General features: G+C 25.7%; 2 protein-coding genes across 2 annotated transcripts in view; both read right to left on the bottom strand.

Annotated features, from left to right (window-relative positions):
- The window catches only part of LOC107884928 (elongation of very long chain fatty acids protein 4-like), a 27,186-nt gene extending 25,067 nt beyond the window's left edge, over window positions 1–2,119 (bottom strand). The window contains exons 1-3 of the mRNA XM_029486583.1: window positions 1,914–2,119; window positions 1,543–1,689; window positions 1,093–1,283 (exon numbers count right to left, since the gene is read on the bottom strand). Coding sequence (XP_029342443.1) covers window positions 1,093–1,283; window positions 1,543–1,630 — 279 coding nt within the window. The 5' untranslated portion in view covers window positions 1,631–1,689; window positions 1,914–2,119. The remainder of the gene's footprint in view (window positions 1–1,092; window positions 1,284–1,542; window positions 1,690–1,913) is intronic.
- Window positions 2,120–6,571: 4,452 nt separating this feature from the next.
- LOC100574502 (elongation of very long chain fatty acids protein 4) overlaps window positions 6,572–26,181 on the bottom strand; it is a 27,092-nt gene continuing 7,482 nt past the window's right edge. The window contains exons 2-8 of the mRNA XM_003240788.4: window positions 11,803–11,918; window positions 11,365–11,555; window positions 10,831–10,920; window positions 10,670–10,726; window positions 8,911–9,016; window positions 7,216–7,352; window positions 6,572–7,127 (exon numbers count right to left, since the gene is read on the bottom strand). Coding sequence (XP_003240836.1) covers window positions 6,951–7,127; window positions 7,216–7,352; window positions 8,911–9,016; window positions 10,670–10,726; window positions 10,831–10,920; window positions 11,365–11,555; window positions 11,803–11,893 — 849 coding nt within the window. The 5' untranslated portion in view covers window positions 11,894–11,918 and the 3' untranslated portion in view covers window positions 6,572–6,950. The remainder of the gene's footprint in view (window positions 7,128–7,215; window positions 7,353–8,910; window positions 9,017–10,669; window positions 10,727–10,830; window positions 10,921–11,364; window positions 11,556–11,802; window positions 11,919–26,181) is intronic.

The raw sequence follows: 26,181 nt of genomic DNA, 5'->3' as shown, positions 1-26,181 counted from the left end.
TGGAGAATATTGAAATAATACATTTCCGAAAAAAACTGAATTTTCGGAAAACTAAAAAATTTTATTTACGCTTAAAAATTAAAATAATCTATGTAAAAAAAAACCATTTTAAAAAATAGATAAAGAAACCAGTCATTGTCATTTCACATTTGCCAATACGATTATCAATGTATTATTGTATTAAAATTTAAAAATATTAATACGGATATTTCAATATTTGTTCTAAAAATAATGTAGTTCCATTTCAAATTGGTATTTATGTGGGAGAGTGTATTTCCCCGAAAATAAATCACCTGTATTTTTAAATGTTAAAAATTGTATACTTATTGTCTATTTATGTTTGTAGTAAGTAGTAACTAATAACTAATAAGGTATTATAGTAACTGGCTGATAGGTTTATAAATTATATTACAGTGACGGGTGAATGGTGAGTGATGACTAGTAACTATTTGATAGTTTGTATATTATCAAAATTAGTGAGTTGGTAATAAAATATATTAAATATATATTTAAATATAAAATAATATAAAGAAATAATAAGAAATAACTAATTAGTAAATACTTAATAGTTAGTACTTTAGTAGTTAATATTACAAATTATAATTATTTATAAATCAAGTGTAGAATCCTCTAGATTTATCCACTACAGATTTTAAGTTAGGTATGGTATATATAATATGTATGTAATATTATGATTATCAACTATCATTATTTAATTAGATTGTTTCTACTATATACATTACTTTTTCAGTTCTTTAGAAAAAAAACCATTTTTTTTCATTCAATTTTTCAATTTTTTCAGGAAAAAAACCAGTTTTTTTCGTCAAAACCATTTTTCCGGAAATTTTAAATGAAACCAATTTTTCTCAATTTTTCCGAAAAAAACGGGAAAAAACCCGGGTTTTTTTCGGAAAACCTTTTTTTTCGGAAATTTTGATCCCTAGATTTGAGCATAAGTATTTATTTGTAAGACTAAACAGTTGAACGTAGATACATAAAAACTGTTATTTTTTAGTATTTTTTTGTACTAAATATATTTTAAACGTAATATTGTAATAATTGTCCCGATAAAACATTAAAATATTCACTCACCCATAAACAAAGTAGACCGTTGTAGGAGAATTGTAAAAAGTTGAAAACCAAAATTATATTAGTAATGTTGTATGGTTGTCGGTTCTCCATCATTTTTGGACCTATTTTCATTACGAACAATAAGTACACAATGATTATCCCGAGCACGGGCCATGGCTTGTTTACGAATAACCATGAATCAATTTCTTCATCTATATAATAATACACTTTTTAATATTTAATTTACATTATGTTATATACATCATAATAGTTTATACAACACATTCGAATGTAGTTCATACATAATAATATGATAGCTGAAGTATAAAACCTAAATACTATTGACTACGTTTTATTGTTTACTTATTTAAGTATAATAAATAATAATAAGCACCACATATCATGTAACCGCTTACAATTCATGATCTGTATGTATGCTTAAAAAAGTCGTCTGTACAAATTATTGCTCACCGTATTTGACTTCACTTTTCACGAACTCTTTGAGAGAATCTTTTGTTTGAAGTATATAGTTTATTATAGTTGTATACATTTCCGTCATTTTTGTTTTTTTTTTTCACTTTAAATGAAATCGGCTTTCATCAATGTTAAGAGTGGATTCTTGAACAGAAAAAAAAAATATATTTATATCGATTAATATTACAAGATATTATAATCATATCTGAATATTATAAATTATGTAAAACTTGTTGCAATAAAAAGTTACAATTTGTATTAAAAATATCGTGATAAAAAATAAGTATTTAAGTTTTAAAGTTATAATAATCTTTTACATTACTATTATTAAATACAATGCACAAATGTATATAACTTAAAGTAGTTACCTTATTTCTAAGTAAAACAAGATGAATATTTTTTTAGTTACTTAATATAGGTTAAAATCATTAATTAATCTAATTTGTGTTAATTGAACTATGATATAAATGGAAATTTGAACAAATTTGTTTCGGTTAACAAAAAAACGACCGTGTGGTTTACTTCATGGTTATGTGTACACGTCGATAAAATTAAGGCAAAACACTGATTTCGTTATTAGAACTTCATATTCTTCTCGTGAACTATTGTATATTTATAATTAAATTAATGCGTAGTCACGAGCTTGTATTGATTTAATTTGTTCAACGCATTTGACGAACTATAATACCAATTTTCAATTGGGTATTCACTTTCGGTTTCAAATGGGCACATCTTGGAACCATTCAAACGCTTAAATATAGTAAGACGTAAGTTTTAATGTCAATAAATGCGTGGGAAACTGGCAAGCCCGGATTAAGGTCTCTAAAAGAGGCCTAGTAGGTACTCGATATTTGGTTGTGAGTCCCTCAGCGATGAAAATAAAATACATCACTGTTCTTATCAAAGATTTATATGTTTTAAAATGCCATGAATGTAATAAAATGACTAAACCTTCATTGAATTTGAAGTAAAATAGTAGAGTGTTACCCAAAATCAAAAATATAAATTTATATAGCGATACGCCGATATGGTAACAACATATAGATACATTTTATAATATGACAATTCATTTTTGCTCTTGTTAATAATAGTAATACAAGATTCCTCATAAGTTTGCCTATCGGTATTTATCAAAAAAATACCGGAAAGTTAAATTAAATTTTTATGAGCGTTTGAAGTTAAAATGTTCACAAGATTGGATATTCACTCGATTACTCATGGAACGATTTTATTATTTTGTCGTAATTCAAAAACGAATAAACTCAGATACTTTACATTTTTACTAAATGTTTATTCTATCATTTTCTATAATGATACAATTTCCAAAATATTTTGACTTTAATATAGTGCATACATAATACATATTGTGTAGGCAAGATTTTTTTTATAAGCATTTAAATGTACAAATTATTTTGTAGTTAAAAATTGAAAACAAGGTTCCACGTAAGTAGTTTATCATGTAAACAAAAAAATTTAAGAAATATATAAGCCCAATAAATTTTCATAGTTATTTGAAGTTTAAATTTAGACAAAATTACATATTAAAACCCAAGAATAATGATTTTATTTATTTTTTTGTAATTTAAAAATATTATTCGTGGGTCATTGAAACTTTTAGAGCAGGTATATTATTATAATTTATACATAATGACATTTTTATATACAATTTTTTCGACAAAAATGATTTTAATCTATTCTAGTACCTATTAATGCTTAATAGTAAAATAAATTACTTTAATCACGCAATAATATCATAAAATATACCTAATTAGTAATATTATAGGCTGATCTTTGCTCAGAATCGTTTATTGTATACAGTGATTTCATATCATTGAATTCAAATTTGACATGTCCATTACAGTGACTCTATAGACAACTAATGTACAGTAGAGTGTTATTATTTGCATAATTTAGCGTTACAAGTTTGCTATTAACATTAAAACATAATTTATAAACTCATATTAACTCCCAATATTTGAAAACTATAAAAATGTGGTTGCTATGGGCAGCATAAGTCTTTAAAATATATATAATTGGTTTCTGTGTCATAGTATTCAGTAGTCAGTGGTTACTACATATTTGTTACAACAAACACACGGAAATTTATTATAGGTACCTACAGCCTAAAAGTTATAAGTTATATATCGTACTTTTCGTATGATATATTTACCGTATAATAATATATTGACCTGTATCAGATCAATATGTCGAATATCGCAGCACTGGATAATTCGTCCAAAGTTAAGATCCACGACCGGATTGATGCTCCAGGTTTTCAACGAACTCCGGACAAATTTCCCGAAAGCTTTGGAAAGTCGTGATCTCTTGAGTTTGGGGTTGCACTAACGATTTAGATCGATGCCTAATATAGCAGTGCAGACAAATTCTGCATGTGATGCACCCAAGATCGGGTTACCATCCATTGCCTCCACGAGACAGCTAGTTTGTAGGATATGTTAACCTGCGGTGGCTGCTGTGGTCTAGGAACGGACCCGATGGGCGTTATTCGAATGAAATTTTATTTAGATAATATTTTATTCGAATAAATTATTATTCGGATGGTTTTTGCACAGTTATTCAAATAAAAATGTATTTGAATAATTTTCAAACATTATTATTTGAATAATTTTCAAACATTATTATTCGAATAGTTTGAAAACATTATTATTCGAATAATTTTCAACTATGATTATTCGACTAAGTTTCAAACATAGTTATTCGAATAATTTTCGTTTATTTTATTTGGGTTAACATACGGTTGGTAATTTAAAACAGGCACATAATATTAACAATAGTTAGCATTGTATTTGGAGTTACACTAATGTAAATCTTATTTTATTCGGATAAATGCAAAAATATTATAAATAGAACAAATAATATAGGTAATGTAATAAAACAAATATATATCTATAATATAAGAAAGTAAAGAATTATATATCTATATTCTATATATTTTAATAATAATTTTATATTATCATTATATGAATAATATTTACTGATAATATTTCGTAACAATTACAATACAATCATAATAATAGTAGTAAATAAAACTGAAACTGAACTATATTCTAGGTACAATGATAACGTCTAATAATAACGACTATATAACGTCTTAATATTGATAAATGGTTGCTACCGAGGTACGTACTACATACATGTAGAATGTAGACATAATAGAAGAATTATAATCATTCTATAATAGGTACATATTTTGCACTATTATAACTATATTTGAAAATTATTCAAATAATTATGAAAAAATGATTCAAATAATTTTGATTCGAATAATAATGATTTCAAATTATTCGAATAATTGCAAAAAAAATCATTCAAATATCCTCACGGGACATCCTGTATATTGTAATCTGATTTGGACAGTAATAGTGGGTATTTCCATTTTTCCGCCATCTACATTCTAGGATTTCCACATAACCGGATCCTACATTTCGGTATATCCACTTTACCGTTCGCTGCATAACGAGATATCCACTTTATCTCCGACAGTCGGACTATCCCCCTTATCAATACTAACAGATTAATAATAAATATTTTGAGAAATTAAAACAAACTAGGTAAAATGCCTACTAAATGATAAAAAAATTAATATCACAACGCACAGAATCACACTTAACTCTGAATACAAACTTTTATAAACCAGGTTATATATCACACCAAACACAATACCCCGATGGATCTGCTGATTGAGAATGAAAAACATACATCTAAAATAGGAGGAACTTTTGGTGAACGGTTTCTCTTCTCAAGCTCTTTATGCCATCTGTATCACTATATATAATATATTTTTGTCACATTTACCTACTTATTATGCTTCTTGTAAAGATCGTATATAAAGGTTTATTAAAAAAAAAACACATTTGTATCTGAATTTAAATAAATGAATAATGCTGCATTAGTATTTAATTATAAATAACAATAATTTTACATAATTATTATGTAATATTGAAATTTAAATTTTATAAAAATTGATTAATATAAATAATATAATAATAAATATACAAATAGTCTCATAATAATAATATAATATTATTCTAAAATTAATACTGTTGATTGAATAAAAAATGTAAGCTACCTAATAACTATTCATGAAGCCATAAATACTGATTTAACCATCAAATATTTAAATAATATATATTTTAATCATAAGTATAAACCATATACCTATGTTCTATATACATAAATATGTAGCGATATTAATGATGACCGGTATCTTACGATATAAAATAATATTTGAGCTAGACTTTTAAAGATATGCACTTACTTATGTTATTTTATTGTTTCTATCTCAATAATTAATAATTGTACAATGTCTTATTATTATATTAGTAATCAGTTATTTTTTAAGAAACCAATTTAATACGTTTTAGAGAGAAATAGCAGTCTTTTTGAAAATTAACTATGATCAATTTTACAAAAATATATCGGTAAATTATGTTACAGCAAAAATGTAAAACACCATATAAAATTTATAATCATAATCATGACTCATATAATGTTTCATGATGTTTGAACATTTAAATGGTAAGTATTATGTAAATTGTATTAGATTAAAGCTATAACATATTTCGAAAATCGTGGGATATTCAATACAATACCCTCTGTGGACATTTCATAATCTAAGACATTTTTACATACCATATATTTTATATCGTTCAATTATTATAATAATTTTAGTTAACATATTCTTCACAAAAAATTATTTTATAATGATTTTAAAGTAAAAATGCTATTAATGTTTAAAATGCTTTTAAAATTCCTTGAAATTTTCTTGAAATTTCTATTTAATACAAAATGATATATTTTAAATTTACCATCAAATAATGATATCATATAAATAATAAACCACATAGGTACATCAATTTTGTTTTGGATGATTAAGTTAACTCATGAAAAATTATTAAATATAGTAGAATAGTATACAATATATAAGACACTAAGTTTAATGTTTATAACATATACATTTTTTCAAATATAAAATAGGTAAGTAATAACATTTGAAATATTGTTATCCATAAATGATAAAAAGATAAAAAAAAAAAATATATAAATACATTGTATTCAGACAATTGTTGTCTTCAGCTAGGTACCTAATTAAAAGTTGATAGGTTTATCTAAGCACACAAAGTCCTTAAAATATCAATCACATATGTATGAGTAGTTGTTCCACAAATTTGTTATATACATATATCAACTACATCACACGTCACAATCTATTTAATTCTTTGACTCTAAGTGAATTTTACAAAACATATAATGTTAAGCAACCTTGTTAAATATACTTATTCTAGGAAAAAACAAGACCATTGTAATGATATTAATAACATAAAAAAAATATAGAAAATCACATTTTCGTGAACAATGAAAAGGTAGGCATTTTTCTTGTTCGTTCAATTTACGTGTACTTTTGTTTTGAGCTTTTGTTCGTACGTTCTTTTATAGAACATTAAGAATAAGTATAAAAATAATGTAACATCGGCAATCACGTACAGCATAAATAACCTCGGGAAACTGCAGTTAAATGAGTACAGGCCAGCATTATATGCCATGATCGATAGGAATTGAATCTGAAATAATGTCATAATAAATTATCGGTTAAAATAATTTTATTTTGAAGAGCGCGAGTATAATTTAAAATCAAATAATTGTACTTACGATTTGCATACGTGTCAAGTATTTTTTCCACCATAAGTATTTTTGCATATGCGGACCCAAAGCTGACAAAAAGTAGTAGCTATACATAACCGTATGAATGAATGAGTTTATGATTCCACCAAATATCAGTTGTTCTCCTGAAAATACAGTTTAGTCATTAGTTTATTAATCATTCATTATTCAATAAGTGAATCGACTTAATTACTAATCTATTTATTCATGCTGTCTAATACAAGCTGCAACTTAATTTAAAAATAGGTACCTTTAGTACCTACAATCTACATTTACCAATGTATTTATATTATACAATTTTTACTATATTTATTTTTTTAAATACATAAAATATAAGCTTCTTATAAATAATGATTATTTTAACATTCAACATACATTATATCAAAAAGTAAAAATTTTTTTTTACATACCTAATTGGAATCATTAATAATCAACATATTTTGTGAAAAAATAATATTTTTTCTATTTGTCTTCGTTTTCTTCGTTTTTATATATTGATTTATCAACATTCAACATACATTTAAATATCTCAAATTAATACTTTTCAAAATATTTCAATAGATAAAAATTGAATTTTGAACTTGTAGTTCATAAATATAAGTGTGTATTTAAAGTTTAAGTGAGTGTATTAGAGTGGCACAGTGGTACCCCGCAAAATGATGATTCACTACTTCACTTAGGTATCTAAACTTCAAATATTTATAATAAATTATCTACTTGTTCGAAGTTTGATTTTTATGTACTAAATTTCTAAGAAAAATGTTTGGATTCGGAATATGAAAATAAAAGTCCATGTTGTTATTAAAAACGTAAGAAACATAAAAAAATGATAATCATAAAAATAGTAAGAAACATAAATTATTTTAAAAATGTGTAAAATGAATTATTTTTAACAACGTTTATATTTGTTGAGATAATGAGTGTTAAATGAATCATACAATATGTCCTCAGTGTTAAGCACCTTTTTATATTATAGTATTAAGTAATAGCCAATTTATTTTTATTCTGATTTTTCGGATTTTTAAGTATTTAGGTATATTATATCTAAATACTTAAACTTTTCATACCATATAAGGAGTATTACAAAGCGAAAGAAACTTTTTTAGTTCAAACCTTATCATTACCTTTTGTACAACTCTTTTTTATTGTTAATTTTGAAACCGATGATTTTTTTTAAATTGTTGACGCATTAAAATCAAAATTTGAAAAGGTAATATGGAATTAGGTAATCCTGACTTTACAAATAATATAAAATATATTATATTTAGTCTAAAAATATTTATTATACTCGGACACTTCTTAAAAATGTTTAGTATAATATGATTTTAATTCATTATATGATGCAGATATTATCTAATATATATTATACATTGTACTCTTATACAGATAACACTTTTTAGTATTACAATTCTACTCTAAAGTAAAATTAAACAATTTTATGTATTTTGCATTAATCTATCGACGTATCATAACTATAAATGTATACGCATAGAATGTCAGTACAATTGTTAATGTTAATTCTTAAAATTAATAATTTAAGTTTATTCGTCGTTAAAATTAAGAATAACTGAAAATTATTGGTAGGTAACGCAAATGACTGATTAAATTACGATGCAAAGTTAATTATTATGTGTAAAATGTTCCACTTCCGTAAGAAAAAAACAATTAGAAATACATTTTTACCTTTTATGAACCGTAGGTAAGCCCAGCAAGTGATTACCATATTTACATGATGATAAACATGTAAGAAAGATACTTGAGATTGTTTTTTCCTTAAGACGAAAAATACCTGTAACGTGATAGACAAGTAGTTGAATTATTATTCCATGGCAGTAATAAGAATTGCCATGTAAAATGTATAGAATTTCTGTAGAAGAAGTAAGAATGGTTTCATAATTATATTGTACTGCTACTTGAATGAGATAAGGTATTTATAATTTATACTTGTTGTTCATACATTTTTGAATTTAATATTATAATAATATGCAAAGTAATATGTTTAGACTTTCGATATATTTGCACATTTAATTGTTTTATTTATTAGTTATTATTATTATTGCACAATGTGTTAATAATTAACAACATGTAAATAAGTGTGAAGTAAATGTAATACATTAATTATTTACAGAAATATGCACTTAGAGATACTGTAGGTGTTGGGTGGACTTCCAAATGATTATTGAAATCTAATATTCAAAAAATAATACACGATATCAATAACTGTTACCAACTACGTTTGGCTTGATTATAATATTAGCTTGAACTTATTGACATGAATTGTTTGGTATTATTATTAAATGGTACGGTAAGGTTGGAGTGGTTGTTACGGTTGTAAACACGTGTATGTATGGCAAGGTTTTTGCGCACTACGAACCCGGGTGGTCACCCATCCGGGAACTAGTAGCAGCCGTCGTTACTTACTCTCAGTCACGTAGCGTGACTGTTAGCAGCCAACGCGCTACGCCAAGCCAGAATTCCAGCCTTATCATATTAAGAAACCCATGTATTATTTTATGAATTTATTTCCAATTTCATATTAACAAACATTTCATATAGTTTTGATTTTTTTTACGTTTCTAATTAAACTTTGTTTGAAAATATTAGTTTCAATAAATAACATATTGATTTACAATATTAAAAGTAATTTAGAATATATAAATAATATAAATCAAATGAACAAAATGAAAAATTAAATCATATAGGTAGCCTTTGTGGTTGAAAAATAATAAAATCGGGACGACAATATATTTTTTTTCAAATGAGAAAATATTTTGGATATTGAATGCCCAATGGAATGTTGATAGATTTAAAATGAGATAATAAGTGGGCATGTTATTGTGATAATTTGGGACAGTTGAAGATACGATGAGCAATGTCACAAATCGCAGGGTTATTGTGGAGTGGCCAGAGGAGGAGACTAGGAGAGTCATTTGATGAAAGTTCAAAGGAACGAGAGGGAAGTAACTTGTGGAAAAATCGAAGACGAGAGAACGGTGTTATGAATTTCCTAGAGAGATTCCAGTTGTGAAACTAACGTTGTGGGGTGGTTGGGAAAATCTTTCTGTATCAGGTGGCGAAATGAAGTGAGAGCGTTTCCCAATGTTTAAGCTATAATTTGGTTGTACAATGTAATTTGGGGGGGGGGGGGGGGTGGAGTAAGACCACGAAATTTTTGTACAGTTGAGTGGTTTAATGGCTGGTTTTTAATGGATTTAGTTTCTGTTACAAAGAGATTAAAATATTATGTAAATTTGTACGCATAAGATGTAATTGGATACATAATATAATTTAACTTTGGTTGAGGAATTAGAAGTTTTGGATTGGATCGTCAATATTGTTGTAAGTATTGTATTCGATAACATGGTAATAATTATTAATACGTTGTTTAACCACATGAAGAAAAATAATATATTTTTAATTTATTAATGTAGCAAATACTTACTGTGTCCAACAAATCAATTACTTTGGATAAGAAAAAAAACCATGACCCTTTGTTTAACTGAAATAAATTCAAAACAATATAGTTAAGTATTATAAAAACAAATGTATACAATGAATTATAGAAAGATAACGATTTAAATTTATCAGTTTGATTTTATTTACCTCATGTATAAGAAATTGATTGAGATTTCGAGGAAGTGGATGACATAAATGATTCACATGGTAATCGACTGCTCCAGGCGTTAAAAAGAACTAAAATGGAAAAAAAGTAATACATAAATATTTATTTGTACTATAGGTAGGTATTATTTTTAATTTATATATAAAGATTAGCTTATAATATATTTTTAATTTTAATACAGTTCTAAACTTCATAAGAATCACAACAACTCTTCAAATAAAATAGTTGCATATTTTTTAATAAATAAATACATTTGTATGAATCATACCTAGCCCGACCTAGGTATGCAATATTTTATTTTCTGTTGAAAAAAAAATAATTTCAAAACTGGTTTTGTTAATATTTTCCGACGTTTCTCGCGTCACATAGGTATTACACAATATGTGAACTTACTTCTAACGAATACTTTTAAATTATATTTATGATTAAATAATTTAATTTATTATGTGTGTAATATTATGAATGTTTATACATAATATAGTACAGTATAGTAAATGAACAAGAAATTAACTCACCCAGCTTGTAAGCCAACCATTATAAAGCGTTTGTATAGCATTATACAAAAGCATCATATATTTAATGTTAAGCGGTTTCCGGTTTTCCATCATATTTGGGCCGAGCTTTAATACAAACAATAAGTACATGGATAATATTGAGAGTATTGGCCATGGTGTACTCATAAGCGGCCACGAGTCGACCACTTCATCTATAATAATATTTTATCAATATTAATCATAACAGTTTAGTAGTAGGTATGTAGTTATTAGCTTATTAATGATTGTTCAACCCATAAGCGAGTAACTGAATACATAAGTAGGTACCTTTACGTAACATAATGCGTACGTGAGGGTACGACAAAATATGGCAATCGATATTCGATGGTCGGTAATGATACTTACAGTTTATAAATTTACAAATAAGGAAATAATTAATTAATATTTGAATATACTTGCCAAAAACTAGCTCTTTTTCAAATAATTTTAATAATTGATCTTGTGTTTCAGACATGAAATGATTCAATTTTGCTTGCGTCACATTCGCCATGATTTTTTTATCTTGATGTGTTCTCCTAAGATTACAGTAAAAAAAATATCCATTTAAATACATGAAATAATAATAATAATAATTTCGTTATAATATATACCATGGGAATAATTATAAGATATATGAATCTACACTGTCTGTTAGTCTCCGTCTAAATTCTAAAGGCCTTTCATATTTTGTACGATTTTAAATATAAATAATAACACATGGCTCATATGCAATAGTTTTTAGATTCCAAATTAGTTAATATTTTGTTCAATTTAACCTACACTTTCTTAAACTAATACATTCAATAATATAGATTATATGTAATGTAAATGTATATCTTCTATATAGGTACTCAAAAACTATTTGGTTGTTTTCATTAAAGTTATATCAATAGATTCCTTGAGACTAGGAGCTTATTTTTTTGAAGTGAAACTTCTTTACAAAGGGTACGAAAAAAAAAGATAATGTCACGACACATACAATAGAGTAATGGTCAATACCATGAGCTACCAACCACGATGTTGCGGGTATGATTCCGGTTGGGTGAACCAGCTTTTTTACCCTATTGTTTTCTGAAAAAAATTTCACTTTATCCACGCATACTCACAACACGCACTTCTTTTTAACCTATATATGGTGAATCACATATGGATTTAATATTGGCTCACAGATATTGTTTATTTAAATTGTTGTCTTTGCTCTTTGGTTACATAATATTATATTACTATTATAATTTATATAATTAATATGACATGAACAATTTTTTACAAAAATATTTGTAAAAAAACAAATCTTAAAATCAAATATTTATGAATACAATTGCAATAATTACTTCAATGATTTGTAATCATGATTTACTTTTTTAATTCTGGACATATTTTTTATGTAAACACAAAGTGATGAATACCAGTCTTAAAGATATTGGATTTACGTAGGCTTTTAAGCATTCGTCCAATCGGTCTCTGGTTTTTAGTTTTTACATAAAAAAATATGCCCAGTATTAAGAAGTGAAAAATAATGAAATAAACCATTGTGATTGTGTTTGTATTTATATTTCAACTAAAGCAAAACTGAAATTGATAGAAATATATATTAGTCTTAACCTGGTTGAAGTCAGGTAATACTATTTTAGTACGCTCTATAAAGTGTACCTATATTTTATGTTATATTTTATTTGACTAGCGAAGGTCAAAAAATATGATATAAATTGCAAATGTATTAATAGTTAACAAAGCCCACATTCTTCGTTGAAAAATGTTCTATATTTTATAATTATTATTAAGGATAAGAAAATAATCGTATTATAATTTTGTTGTTGTTCGTACATACTTTTGTCTTTTAATGTTGGTATAAGTGTCATTTAATTTTACTGAAACATTATCAGGTAATGTGTTTGGTGATTCATATTTTAAAAACTATCAATCTTATAAAAAAGATGTTCAATTTATTCCTTTATATTGATTTATGTTTGATTGATTTATATTAATTGATGTGAGACATTATTTTGTCTATGGAAATATAATATTTCATTTTTAAAACAAAATAACTCAATAACCCAAATAACATAATACCCCCAGACTATTCTCCTGCTGAATAGTAAAATTCGTAGTAGAGCTCATCATTGAGGACCTATAATTGAAAATAGTGATAAACTATTGTTTATGTAAAACGATTCTGAGAAAAGAAGGTCTGTTTCCTATATTTCTATTATAAACATTTTATAACACATTTGTACACCTAAGTATATCAATATAATTATTTACTGTATTATATAATATTTTTTGTAATACAATGTAATAATTTATTGAGATTGATATTTTAAATTTAAATATAAGATTTTGTAAAAATATAACTTAATTAATTAAAATGATAATAAAAAAAATTGCGCCTATTTACCCTTGATATTTTTAATTTAATAATATTATGATACAAACTATGATACTAACTATGTTGAATTTAATTAGAATAATTTTTTTAAAATTTCAAATGTCTATAATCAGCTTAAATTAATCTAAATATTTAAAAAAACTTCATTTAGGTATATAGAATGCAAATATAATTTAAGTAATAATGGATTGTTGTGTTTGTTTGATGAATATTTTGTGAATTAGAAGATAAAAACGAAAATCGTTTGTGGATAAATGGTTATTATAATTTTAAATTTTAAATTTAATACTATTATAAAAAAAATGCTGTACCTACTCTAAACTAGTTATGAAGTAGGGTCATTGGACCTCACTTCTATCACGCCGGCCAGTATCCTGTACACTTGTACTCCCCCCCCCCCCCCCCCACACCATCATATTACATATTGTATACATTTATTACAGATTGTATATATTCTGGTTTTCAAATAAAAAAAACCTACTCTAAACTTCAATTTTTAATTCAAGCATGAAGAATATTAAAAGCATGTACATATTACAAACTATTTTTATACACTTGATAGTTACTGTGTTGGGCACGAGTTTACCGCGATCGTCTAATCGCCTAATTATTTTTTTTTCGTTTCGGTTTATCGAGTGACGGTTAATCGAAGTTCTACTGTACTTTGGAAAAAAATCAGGTTAAACGTTTTATTTATGCAACACCAGTTTTGTCCAAATCGATGTTATTATTTTGTTGTATTATTCTCATTATAAATCCTACTCATATAATATTCACCCGTACTTTAATTATTACTTAACTACTATATTAAATTGATTTTGAAAAGCATAATTATTTAGTTAAAACACTTAAATATCTTATAAAATAAAATATGAGTATTAACTATAATCACTTAAAAATGTTAAATACAATAATAAACCGAGATCCACATAGTGTTTAGAATTTTCATTAAGCTGTCATATTTTACCGTTTTCAAAATTATATCTATAAAAATAAATCACTAAAATTACTTTTCACCAATGTTTATATTCAAATATTTTAATATCTATTTAGAATTAGAAATTTGGAATGTGGTTTAAACACATTTGTTTTGTTGATTTTATTTCCTCGTGAGGATGGTTTATAATTTATTGAATAATCGTATTCATTATTGATTTATCAATGGATGATTGTAAAATGTAAATATGTGATTATTAATAATTATTAATACACATAATAAATTATTGACAATGCAGCCAATGCAGGTATAGCATACAGTGTTAATTTCTTTATTAATTACATCGGTAAGTACACGTGTAGAATAGTGATTGAATTACTTATTTAAATTCGCATTGTAAAAGTTTTAATCGTCTAACTTTAAAACTGTGTCATACGACTCTATTATTATGCTACATTGCTATCTACCAGATACCGGACGATTTGTAACAATTACATAATACGTGACTCAACGACCAGATAAAAGCAACAGCATCGCAGATAGTCATGATTCACACTCATAAAATAATGCAACACAAACAAATCAGGTTCAGTGCACGGAGTTGTAATTTCTCACAATTGAAAATAGTACATTATTGTGTGGTCGCGGATACATTTTTTTTTTTTTTTGTCATCAACCAGTATTTACATTTTTAAATTCATGTCAAGGCAACTATGTACATAATATTTATCATGTTTTTTATTATACAGATATCGAAAATATTCTTACTAAATTTCCGTCCGTCCTCGGTAGATGGCTTCGGTCGCTTTCGTTCTGAATTGCGACGGTTTACAGAATAATATCGTACGAGTTTCGCGAGCGGGCGCGAATACAACATAAATCGAGTGTGCTGCACTCGCGACGACGATCGTGTTATGGAATTCTCCAGTCGATAACCGATCAGGTAATATAACTATTAAAGACGTCGTTACTGGCTGATGGACAGTGTTTACGAAAACCGCCGGTAATTATGCTAATTGCAATGAAATATGAAGTTTGACCGATAAACAAATAACGAATTTTATGTGGTTTCCGATCGAGAAAGTTTTACATCAGCCGGGTCGATGCGTTTAGTAAATACATAATGGTTCCTCTGATGACGACCTCTAAAATAAGTGACGACGTTGTAGTGTCACACAAATGTTTTTCCCAACAAGAGCAAAAACTACTATGGCTCAGAGTATCAAAATATTAAATAATAATATTTCGGCCTAGGTTGAACAGCATTGACCAAGTAAAATATCGTTCATATCCGAGAGTAATAATGTATATTATATATTGATCAATGATAATGACGATTCCAGGTAAAAGTATAAGTATAAGTATACCTTTACGTAAGTAGGTACGTGTGCAAAAGTGAAAATAATTGAACGATATTTAATTGTTTTCATAGTTTTAAATAGTCCAAATTAAATTATTATAACATATCGCTTAAAAGTATATAGACATAAACCATTAGATCACAAATTGTGATCATAATCGACGAGGTGAAGATTAAAACGAGTATTCACCATATTTTTTATCACTTGACATTTATTTAGAAAAAGTCACTGCAGTTGATAGTGTGCAACATCATTTAATTTTAATATTATAAAGAACGACTTTTGTGTAAAGTTGTAATAGTTTTTTTTCTAATTTTACAAAAAAAACCAATAATGCTAAATCTCAAATTTAATATTGTTCTAAACATTTTAAAAAATATTAGAAAATAATATGTACTATTAAATTGTAATATTTCAGACACCAAAAATATTGATCCCTGGTATCAGTAAGAATAATATGGAACAATTAAATGCAAATTACATTTGTTTATAGTAGATACTATATTAAATATTTTACAAATTATTTTTTACAATAAAATTCATTGATATACTAGTATATATTATAATATAATAATTATTATTCATTAATATACATTTTTAACTTTTTAAAGATCAAATCGTCATAGATGTATAACAAATCGTATAAATTATGTTCCAGTTTTGTTAAAAATAATTTGAAATATATAAATCGATCCACATACAAATGTATGTAAATGTTGAAGCAACACACAAACGAAACCATCAAAATAAGCAATACAATCAAATCAAACCCTTTGGTTAGGTTTGTTAGAATATAAAATATATAATATTGGATAATTTTATATACTACCATTTACTTATGGCCCGCACCACCGGACACCACAAGAAAAATAGAATTTTCCATGGATAGAATGCGAATTGGACACACTCCGATAGGCGATAACCCACCAGTATCCAACGAAGAGGGAAGACCCCCTTATGCGCCAGTTGTAGCATACCCCTTACGATCAAACACATCATCTATGAATGCCTTACATTCGAATAGGAGATACGAGAAGCTGGAATATCCTACATTCTGTCGGAAGCCCTTCGCCCGGATAACTTAAATACATGATAACTAGGGTTAAGATGTTTATGATTTTGCATATTTTTTTTAGGTTGTCCAATAGCATCCATTCTTATACAGAAATATGTTTCATGATATCTATATTCAAAATATCAAAATTTTATTTTGCATATAATTGCATATTTTACCATTAATAAAAAAAAAAAGTGCATAATTTGTGTTTTTTCTGTTTTTAAGCGCATATTTGATGGTTTTCGATGCAAAATGCTGAAAAACACCGACATTTTATATATTTTACTGAATCTTATATAAGTTTGATTATCTATATTTCACATATTATCATTTATTTATTGTTGAGAATTCAATATGGTTATACCTATTCGGAGTAAAGGTAGGTATCTACTTAAATAGATTTTTCGATAAGCCTCGTCAATTGTCACAGTCAAAACTTATCTTAAAACTGCGAGCCATTACAATTTTATTAGATATTTTAACAGAACGTTTAATAATTTTTAGTTAGTTTCCGTCTTGTCTACGACTGATGTAGAGTACCGTATATTGCACGTTTCGTATTTTGTCGTGAACGTATTTATGGTTTATTAAATTACTCAGTTATGCCTAAAGTTAAAAGCTCTTGTTCTAACCGACTAAGAGATTTTGTAAAATAATTTGGAGAGCACATTTTAACTACCGATGGTTCAATCCTTTATTGCAAATTATGCGAAGTTAAGGTCGGTAGTGAACGTCGGTTTACTGTTAAACAGCATATGAACACCGCTAAACATATTCGATTAAGTAAACAAAAAGAAGAAAAATGATAAACAACAATTAATATCAAACGCAAAAATTTTCAATTTGTCTATAATAATAAATGTTTATTGCATTTTTTGTCCAAAAATTTCTTTATTTTTTAATGCATATTTTTCAAATTTTTCATGCATATTTAATGATTTTTAGTGCATAAGTGCATAAATTTCCTAACCCCAATGATAACCTTTATTATTAAGTCTAATTTAATTATTCGATTGTAATTTGTATAATATGACGTACCTACTCAATGTAATTTAAGGTAAAGTGTAAAGTATGCTAATTCAATTCAACTAATGGCCATGGTCGCCGAGGCTTCATTTAATAATAATAATAATAAAAAATTGTTTATATATTATTATAATATAATATTATTATTTATTCTATAATATATTGTAGTAAAACGACAAGTTCCAAAAATGTAATTAACAGTGCATATTTCTCTAAATATTATAAATATTCATAAACATAACTATAATTATATATTCTGATAAATATTGTTTGTAGATATCCGTAAACAAATTATATTATTAAGCTGCGTATTACTTACATTAATTGATAGGAGGTACCTGTAAATTTGGTCTTTCACAAATCATGTAATGAAAATAAATTAAAATATGCATAATAATAATATATTATAATACCTATGTGATATATTTCAGAAAAATATTTACCTCGAGTTTTAAAAATTAATTTTTCAAAGTCTATTTTAAAACTTTATATTAAACTGTAGAGTAGCAAGGAAATTGCGTGTTTCAGTGAACAACGTTATTATAATTATTATATTATATTATTAGCACATTCAAGAGATGTTAAAAACATCGTGACATTTACAAGGGTGTGTACTTATATGAATTTGGTAGAGCACCATTATTATTATATTCATTATATTATGGCTATAATAGTGAATTTATAATTTAATAACATATGTTTCTTTTTATATGCTTATATCATATATGCATAAAAAAATTAGTTATTCCATTTTTAGATTTATATGATAAAAAATATATTTCCGCTAATGGATCAGTCAATAAAATCCACTTGATAAAAAATATTTATTTATTTCATTGTAATTTGAATGATCTTACGTCATATTGTTTTTATGATTTAATCTTTTGAAACAATTTTTAAAAATAAGGAAATTAAATTGCATTAACAAAGCTTTTAATTTGAGAAGGTAGGTACTATTTTTTTGCAGTTTAAACAAACATAAAAAATAAACAAAAAAAATATAACATAAATTGAAATCTAAAATGTTTTTTATTTCTCTATTTTTTGTATTTTGGGTCATATTACTATAATACTCAAAACATAATAAATACCATATAATATATTCATTATTTATCTTCACAATGCAAATCTATAAAATAATAAGCACGGTAGACGATTTTTTTCATAAAACCCCATTTCCCTATTTCCCATTGTTATTACTTGTTTACAAATACTAAAATTACAGTTAGTAGTCAAGGTTGTCAATAAATTAGTTTGTTTATTAGGTATCTGATAGGGTTTTATTATTTTTTATTCATAATACATATGATATTATGTAAAATAGTAAAACGTTTACACTATTGGTATTATGTATTATTTAAAGTAGGTTTCTGTATGTCGTCTGTATAAGGTATTTTTTTTTTTTTTTATATTAAATTTAAAATTATATTCAAATTAGACACAATGGGGGGAGGCATTGACTTTCTACCAGTATCGGTGATATTTCAAAAATGCACAACGATCAAGCCTTAGGTCTATCTTAGTCGTGTAAAACGAGTTAGTGGACATTCCCGAAGGTCATGCTGTAATAAAATCTGTCTCATTTACACATGTGTATTTAGTATACCTTATTTTTCCAAGCGGTTATAGTATTGAATTTTCACATTAAAATGCAATTACAGTAAACTTATTATTAAACGATAAGCGAACTAATGGTACATTAATATTATAAGAAACAGATGGGTTTTCAACATTAGATGGCCATAACCACGGGCTATGCTTCAAAACCTATTATTTATTTTGAACGTAAAAAACACTTATATAAGGTGATGTTTTTTAAAGGAGCCTAGTTTAATAATAATGTCCACATAACCAATTTTAATATCTATACGCGTTTAACTATAGGTATTGGTAATCGCATTTCGGTTAGCCACACACATTATTATTACATTTTAAACGCGGCAACTGACACACTAACTGTAATAATTGTATTATAACACGCACATTAAGATCGATGTTGATCATTGTTAACACTCTAGTATACTTCACATACCCATGATAATGAAGTAGGAATATCTCTACAATGGATTGCGGTTTTCTTATGTAATAGAATAGTTATTAATTTATTACTTAAAATAAATGCAGACTTTTAGATTCTCAGCAATGTGGTTTTAAATTGAAGTTGTATTTTTAATGAAAATATTATGTTAGTTAGAAGAAAGGTTCGATTAATATAGCATGTATATGTAAAGCTTCAAAATAACGAAAAATGTGGTTAAATTTAATATCAACTTTTGATACATTTATTAATTTTCCTATATGCAAGTTTAATAACAGTTTAATACTTTAATGAGAAACAATTTTTCAAAACTTGACTGTTTATTATTTGGAAATTTCATCTGCATTTATGCCATGTGTAGTAGGTGTACCCTCTATAAAGCCGTAGCTTCAACATATTTTCGGGAGGGGTTTAAACCAAATTATAATTATTATGTTTTCATAATATAAAAAGCCAACTTCAACAAAAACGTTATACTCTAATAATATATCTAAATTAGATTTTTATGTATTACATGCATGTAATAAATTTATACAATTTTAAATTAAATATTTTTATAGTATGAAGTTTAGCAGTCTTTTTATTCTTTTTTAAAACAATCGATCTGCATTTATTTCAATTCGTCTATGTATACTCAAAAGAGTTAATTAGGTAAGACAAACGACCTGTAAGACGTACTCGGTCGTCTGATAAGTTTAGTAAATAGTTTTTTTTATCTTTTCATGGTAGAAAATGTGCGTTGTTAATGTTGTAACTGGCTCATAATTTCAAAAAAAAAGATATTTTTGAAAAAAATTCAGAATTACATTTAATAGCCGAATCCGGGTAAAAATAGCAAGACTTCTATAGAAGTACTATAGATTTAGACGTATTATAGCTTATAGACGTATATTGTTCAATACGTTATCGCCATCCTTCGATAAATCGTTTATGGCATATTTATTAAACATAGTAAATGCCAAAAAAAAATTGTATTCACACGATTATAATATAATATTAAGATTATATAGGTATTAGGTTTTTTTATAATATGTATACGGCTAAGGTATAAAAATTTATAAAAACAAACATAATAATATACAGTTATTATATCATTAGGGAAACATGGTAAATTATTATAGTTCATTTAGTTTCATAAATTAGATTCTTCAACTAAAAAAGATTTCGTAGGGGTGAGGGATCACAATTTACACAAGTAAATAGGATACATTTTGAGGAAAGATATGAACTAAATGGAGTTATAAATGAATAACCATTATAGGCCACAAGTTGGCCACTCCTAAATATTATTTTTTGCACACATAATATGCCGTGTCTTAAATGTGACATTTTATGGTGCGTAACATGGATAAAATAAAACAAATGTTTATTTATAGCTAAAAAAGTAAGATTATTATTTTTGAATATATTAAAATTGTACAACATAATATATATTTGTTCATTTATAAAATATTCTGAATCGATTATGTTTTTGTTACAGTCGGCATGAATGCTTTAATTATCTGTAGATATTTTCAAGCTTCGATCTTATCATGTAAAAAGCATTATTTTTGATTAGAAAGTGTGCAGTTACTAATTTAATAATCATACAAAAAGCATAGGATTTTTAGATATGCTTGATAAACGTTTATTAAGTATACAGACTATAAACTGTGTACCTAATGGTCATTATTAATTTTATATATTTAAGCAATTAATTACTCTGCAGTTCAACAAATGTTTGTAGACTCGTCCCAGGTATTTGAATTTTAAATTTCCTAGTAAAGGCCATTAGGACTTTAAATTATATATATATATATAGAACTTACGTTTATGAAAAATATTCGTACCAATGTGGTATATGTCAATATATCGTCTGTGGGAGAATTAGGTAGTTTTCACTTTATGTAGTTACCACTAATATTCTATTGGATATTAGACATATATGCACTTAATATACGGAAACATTGATTAAGATAGAAATTACAATTTACGATGGCATGCTTTCTAATTAGTTGTTAATATTTTAATTATTATATTGTAGGTATACATACTACATAATATGGTAAAATTATTAGGAATCTCAGGCATCTGGTATATCTTATACATAGATAATAAGTAACTTCCTATATAATTTTGTATTTACTTATATTGTGAAACAGTGATAGGTACTATAACTTTTAATTAGCTGTACATTTGGATTATTGTAATAGTCTACAATATGTATTTTTCTGATGAAAATAATAAAAAAAAATTTCTACGTATGTATATATTTTTTTGATTTAGGTTTTTTTTTTTATAAAAAACGTTTAAATTAAAATAAATCCCTATTTTATTGTTTTGTATTTATATAAATATTAAATACACTAAAATGTAGTGTGAAAAATTTTTAGTAAACAAACTTCCAAATAAAACCATATTTATGTAGAAATAAGAAATTATATTTTATAAAGTGAAAAGGTTAGCATGCCATACTCGAGTCAAGGTTTTCTACAATAGGTAATTTTACAAAATATAACAATCCGGTTCGATATGTACTTTAATAGCATTAATATATTACACAATTTTTGTTACCTATATTTAATAACTTTTTATCAAGATTTACGAAAATCTAAAATTACTTTTTGTTGAATCTATCAAAAAATATTTTTTTTGTAAGCTGTTTTCTGAAACACACAGTTGGTTTTCCAAAACTGTAAATCGTGACTAAAATCACAAGTGATTCAACAAAATTTCTCATTCTTATAGCTATGGTCTATTGTTGACACTATTTTTAATTACATCCACAATAATAATTTTCTTTATGAAAACAAAATATTCATATTTAAACATATTTTAAACATCATATTACATTTTTTTTTAATGTATGAATAATCAACATTATTGTTATAATTCATACGTAACTTACAGTTAATACTAAATACGCAAGATAAGTTATAATATTCACTAATAATATACCTTACTGATTTTAGAAGGAGGTATAAATTGACGGCGTATTGTATAAAATATAAACTACCTACCTAAACTATCTATTTAAAATGTTGGCGTTTGTGTGGCCTAGCAGAGCTCCACACATAGAAATTGTCACCACATACTAGTAAACTACTATACCATGTTAACCTAACTCGACACTCGGCTGCTGTAAAATGTTTTGATCTGTTATAGTTTATTTATGACATGGACACATGGTACATTATTTTTTCATGTATAAAAGTTCTTTAGAATATCAAAAAAGGAAATATTAACATTTAAAATGATATGCTATAACTACTTACTTGCCTTCTGTCGATATTAGCTTTTCAACTAATAGTTAACAAACAAAATAATTTAGAAAATCCAAAAATATAGTTTTGTTTTCGTCGGAAAAGATTATCATATAAAAATATGTGCATAATATTTTTAATTACTACCTAGGTACTAATAATTATATGCTCTCGACCATAACATATCAGGAAATCTATTTCGATTTCCTTATAATATTAAACATGCTATAACAGCATAATTTATAAATTTAATTTAACGTATATTTATTATTTATATTACGTTTTACGAGAATGTGTAACAAGGAAGTATTATCTATGAGTGAGAATTTTAAGACACCTAATATATTAAATATAAATTACAAAAAACCTAATTAAGTATTAATATTATAATTTTATGATAATATGTGGATAATTATATACTTAGTTTAAGTAAAAAAAATTATTGACGATTGTATTTTTATTAAAATTATTCAATATTTTTATTTTAGTAGCTTTTCAGTTGAATTTGATTACCTTCTGAAATATCCTGAGTCATGACTTAACAATCATTATTTAGAAATTAATTACTATTATTGAGCATATTATGCTATATGATAGCATTGCTACCTACTATAAGTTTTTACACTGATTATCTTATAAATATTGATTTTGTGTAATATTATTTATATTCTCAAAATAATATTATTAAAGATATTAAACTTCTAAGTTTAAAGAAAGAGTTTGCATTAAATGCAGTTGTTCTAACCCAAGACTTAAACATTCAGTATCATTTTATTATTAAAAATGTGAAACAGAATTATAAATTTATATTTTTTCTTACTCTAGAACTACAACATTAAAAATATAACAATATTGTAAAGCACCTTATGTGATAAAACCAATAATGAACTAAGAACTTCAAAATATTATATATTATGTTGATTTTAAAAACAATTGTTTATGAATTTTCCAACGAAGTATTATTTGTGGAATTATGTTAAATCGTATGATTTACTTCATGTTTTTTTAACACATAAGTTCAACACGGTTGATGAACCTGAATCTTGGTAATTCAAAATTTAAGACATCTCAAAAAGAAAAGAAAATTCCATTATTGTACATAGCACGTCTTATGTTATTACCTAGATCAAAATTCTATATAATTTGAATATATTGTATTCCCTCCAAACTTATAATTTATCTGATAGACTTTTTAGTTTTTCCCCAAAATAAATCTACCTATATAGATTATGTACTATAAATATTTGCTAACATTTCAATACTTCAATGTTAATACCGATACAAATGTATGTAATTTTGTTTAACACATTTCTGTAGGTATAGTACTGTAGATTTTTTTTTATTTCCCACAAAACTTTGTAGAATAGAAGTTTCACTGTACTAGTAAAAATGATTAATACACAATATTATGCTATATTATTATTATTACCTATTGGTACTTATGTGTTAGTAACTAATTTGGCTTATGTATTAAGTGGTCACGATGAATTGATTAAGTGACTTATGTTAGATTACTTAACTATTACAAGAAACACATGTCTTATGAATACCGATAATAGTCATAATTATATGCATAAAACGTTACTTAATAATATATCTACTAATTAGTTAAAACTGCCCGAAGGATTTTCATCTTCTTTTTTAAACATGACTTATTATAAAGAAATTTTATGTAAGTATATTATATTAGGTTGTATAATATATTTCAAAATAAATATTTTGAAATGAAAACTATATTTCTGTTGCTATACACATATTTTTGGCTGTAGTGGTATATAACATATAAGATTTACCAATAAAGTAGAATCTTGCATATACTTTCTAAAATGTGTAAATTGTTATAAAAAGTATTGTTCTTGTGGCCTTCATTCTATAGTATAGGCACTGCTTTTCAAAATAGATAACTAAATAAATTAGCCTCTAATAAAATATAGTAACTTAACTTAACTTAACTTTAACTATAAATAAATTATGATATTAGTTGAAGAATATAAAATACAAGAAGTTATTCAAAAATAAAAATATTCATAGCATTTTCATAGGTATATATGATAATATTATGATATTATAAAATTGTATTGTAGGTAGAAAACATCAGCTGTTTACCCAGGAATCGGGATTTTTTCACATGATGGCATACTGTAAAAATATTGTGTGTCCCAATATTAAAAAGAAAATTCTATTTAAATTTCTCAATTATTTAAAATAAAAAGTCGAAAGACACATCAGTTCCTCCTCCTCTGGTCCTCTTTTAAGGCATGCCACATCGTTGAATATAAAATGTATTATAACAAATCTGCAATAACAAATTATTGCAGAAAATGTCTTTAATATTTGGATTTAGTGATTTATTGATGGATTTTCATTGGACAGAAGTAGATATATTTTAAGCGATTCTTATGATTCTTGAAGTCTTAAAGTCTTGAAAATAATGAAGTTAAGATTAAATTTAAAATATATCAAAGTGGATTGTACATTTTGAAATAAAGTGGAAATTTACATAACAGTGGGTGACAGTGACAGTGATTGATAATTTATCAATAAAAGTGTGTAACAATATTTTAGGTTGATAGGTATATCGTATATGTATTCATTGATCCCATAATTTATTAAACAAATGAACAGTAATCCAGTGGCGTAATTACGGGGGGGGGGGACTTGGGTGTCGTATCCCCCTCCATGACCTTTTTTTTAAGACTGGTTAACTACATTTACCTATGTACTTCTTTATTTAATAATATATTTTTATTAT

The sequence above is a fragment of the Acyrthosiphon pisum genome, chromosome A1, assembly GCF_005508785.2.
Source record: "Acyrthosiphon pisum isolate AL4f chromosome A1, pea_aphid_22Mar2018_4r6ur, whole genome shotgun sequence".
Lineage (NCBI taxonomy): Eukaryota > Metazoa > Arthropoda > Insecta > Hemiptera > Aphididae > Acyrthosiphon > Acyrthosiphon pisum.
The sequence above is the reverse complement of the archived record's forward strand: the minus strand, read 5'-3'. Positions and strand labels throughout refer to the sequence as shown.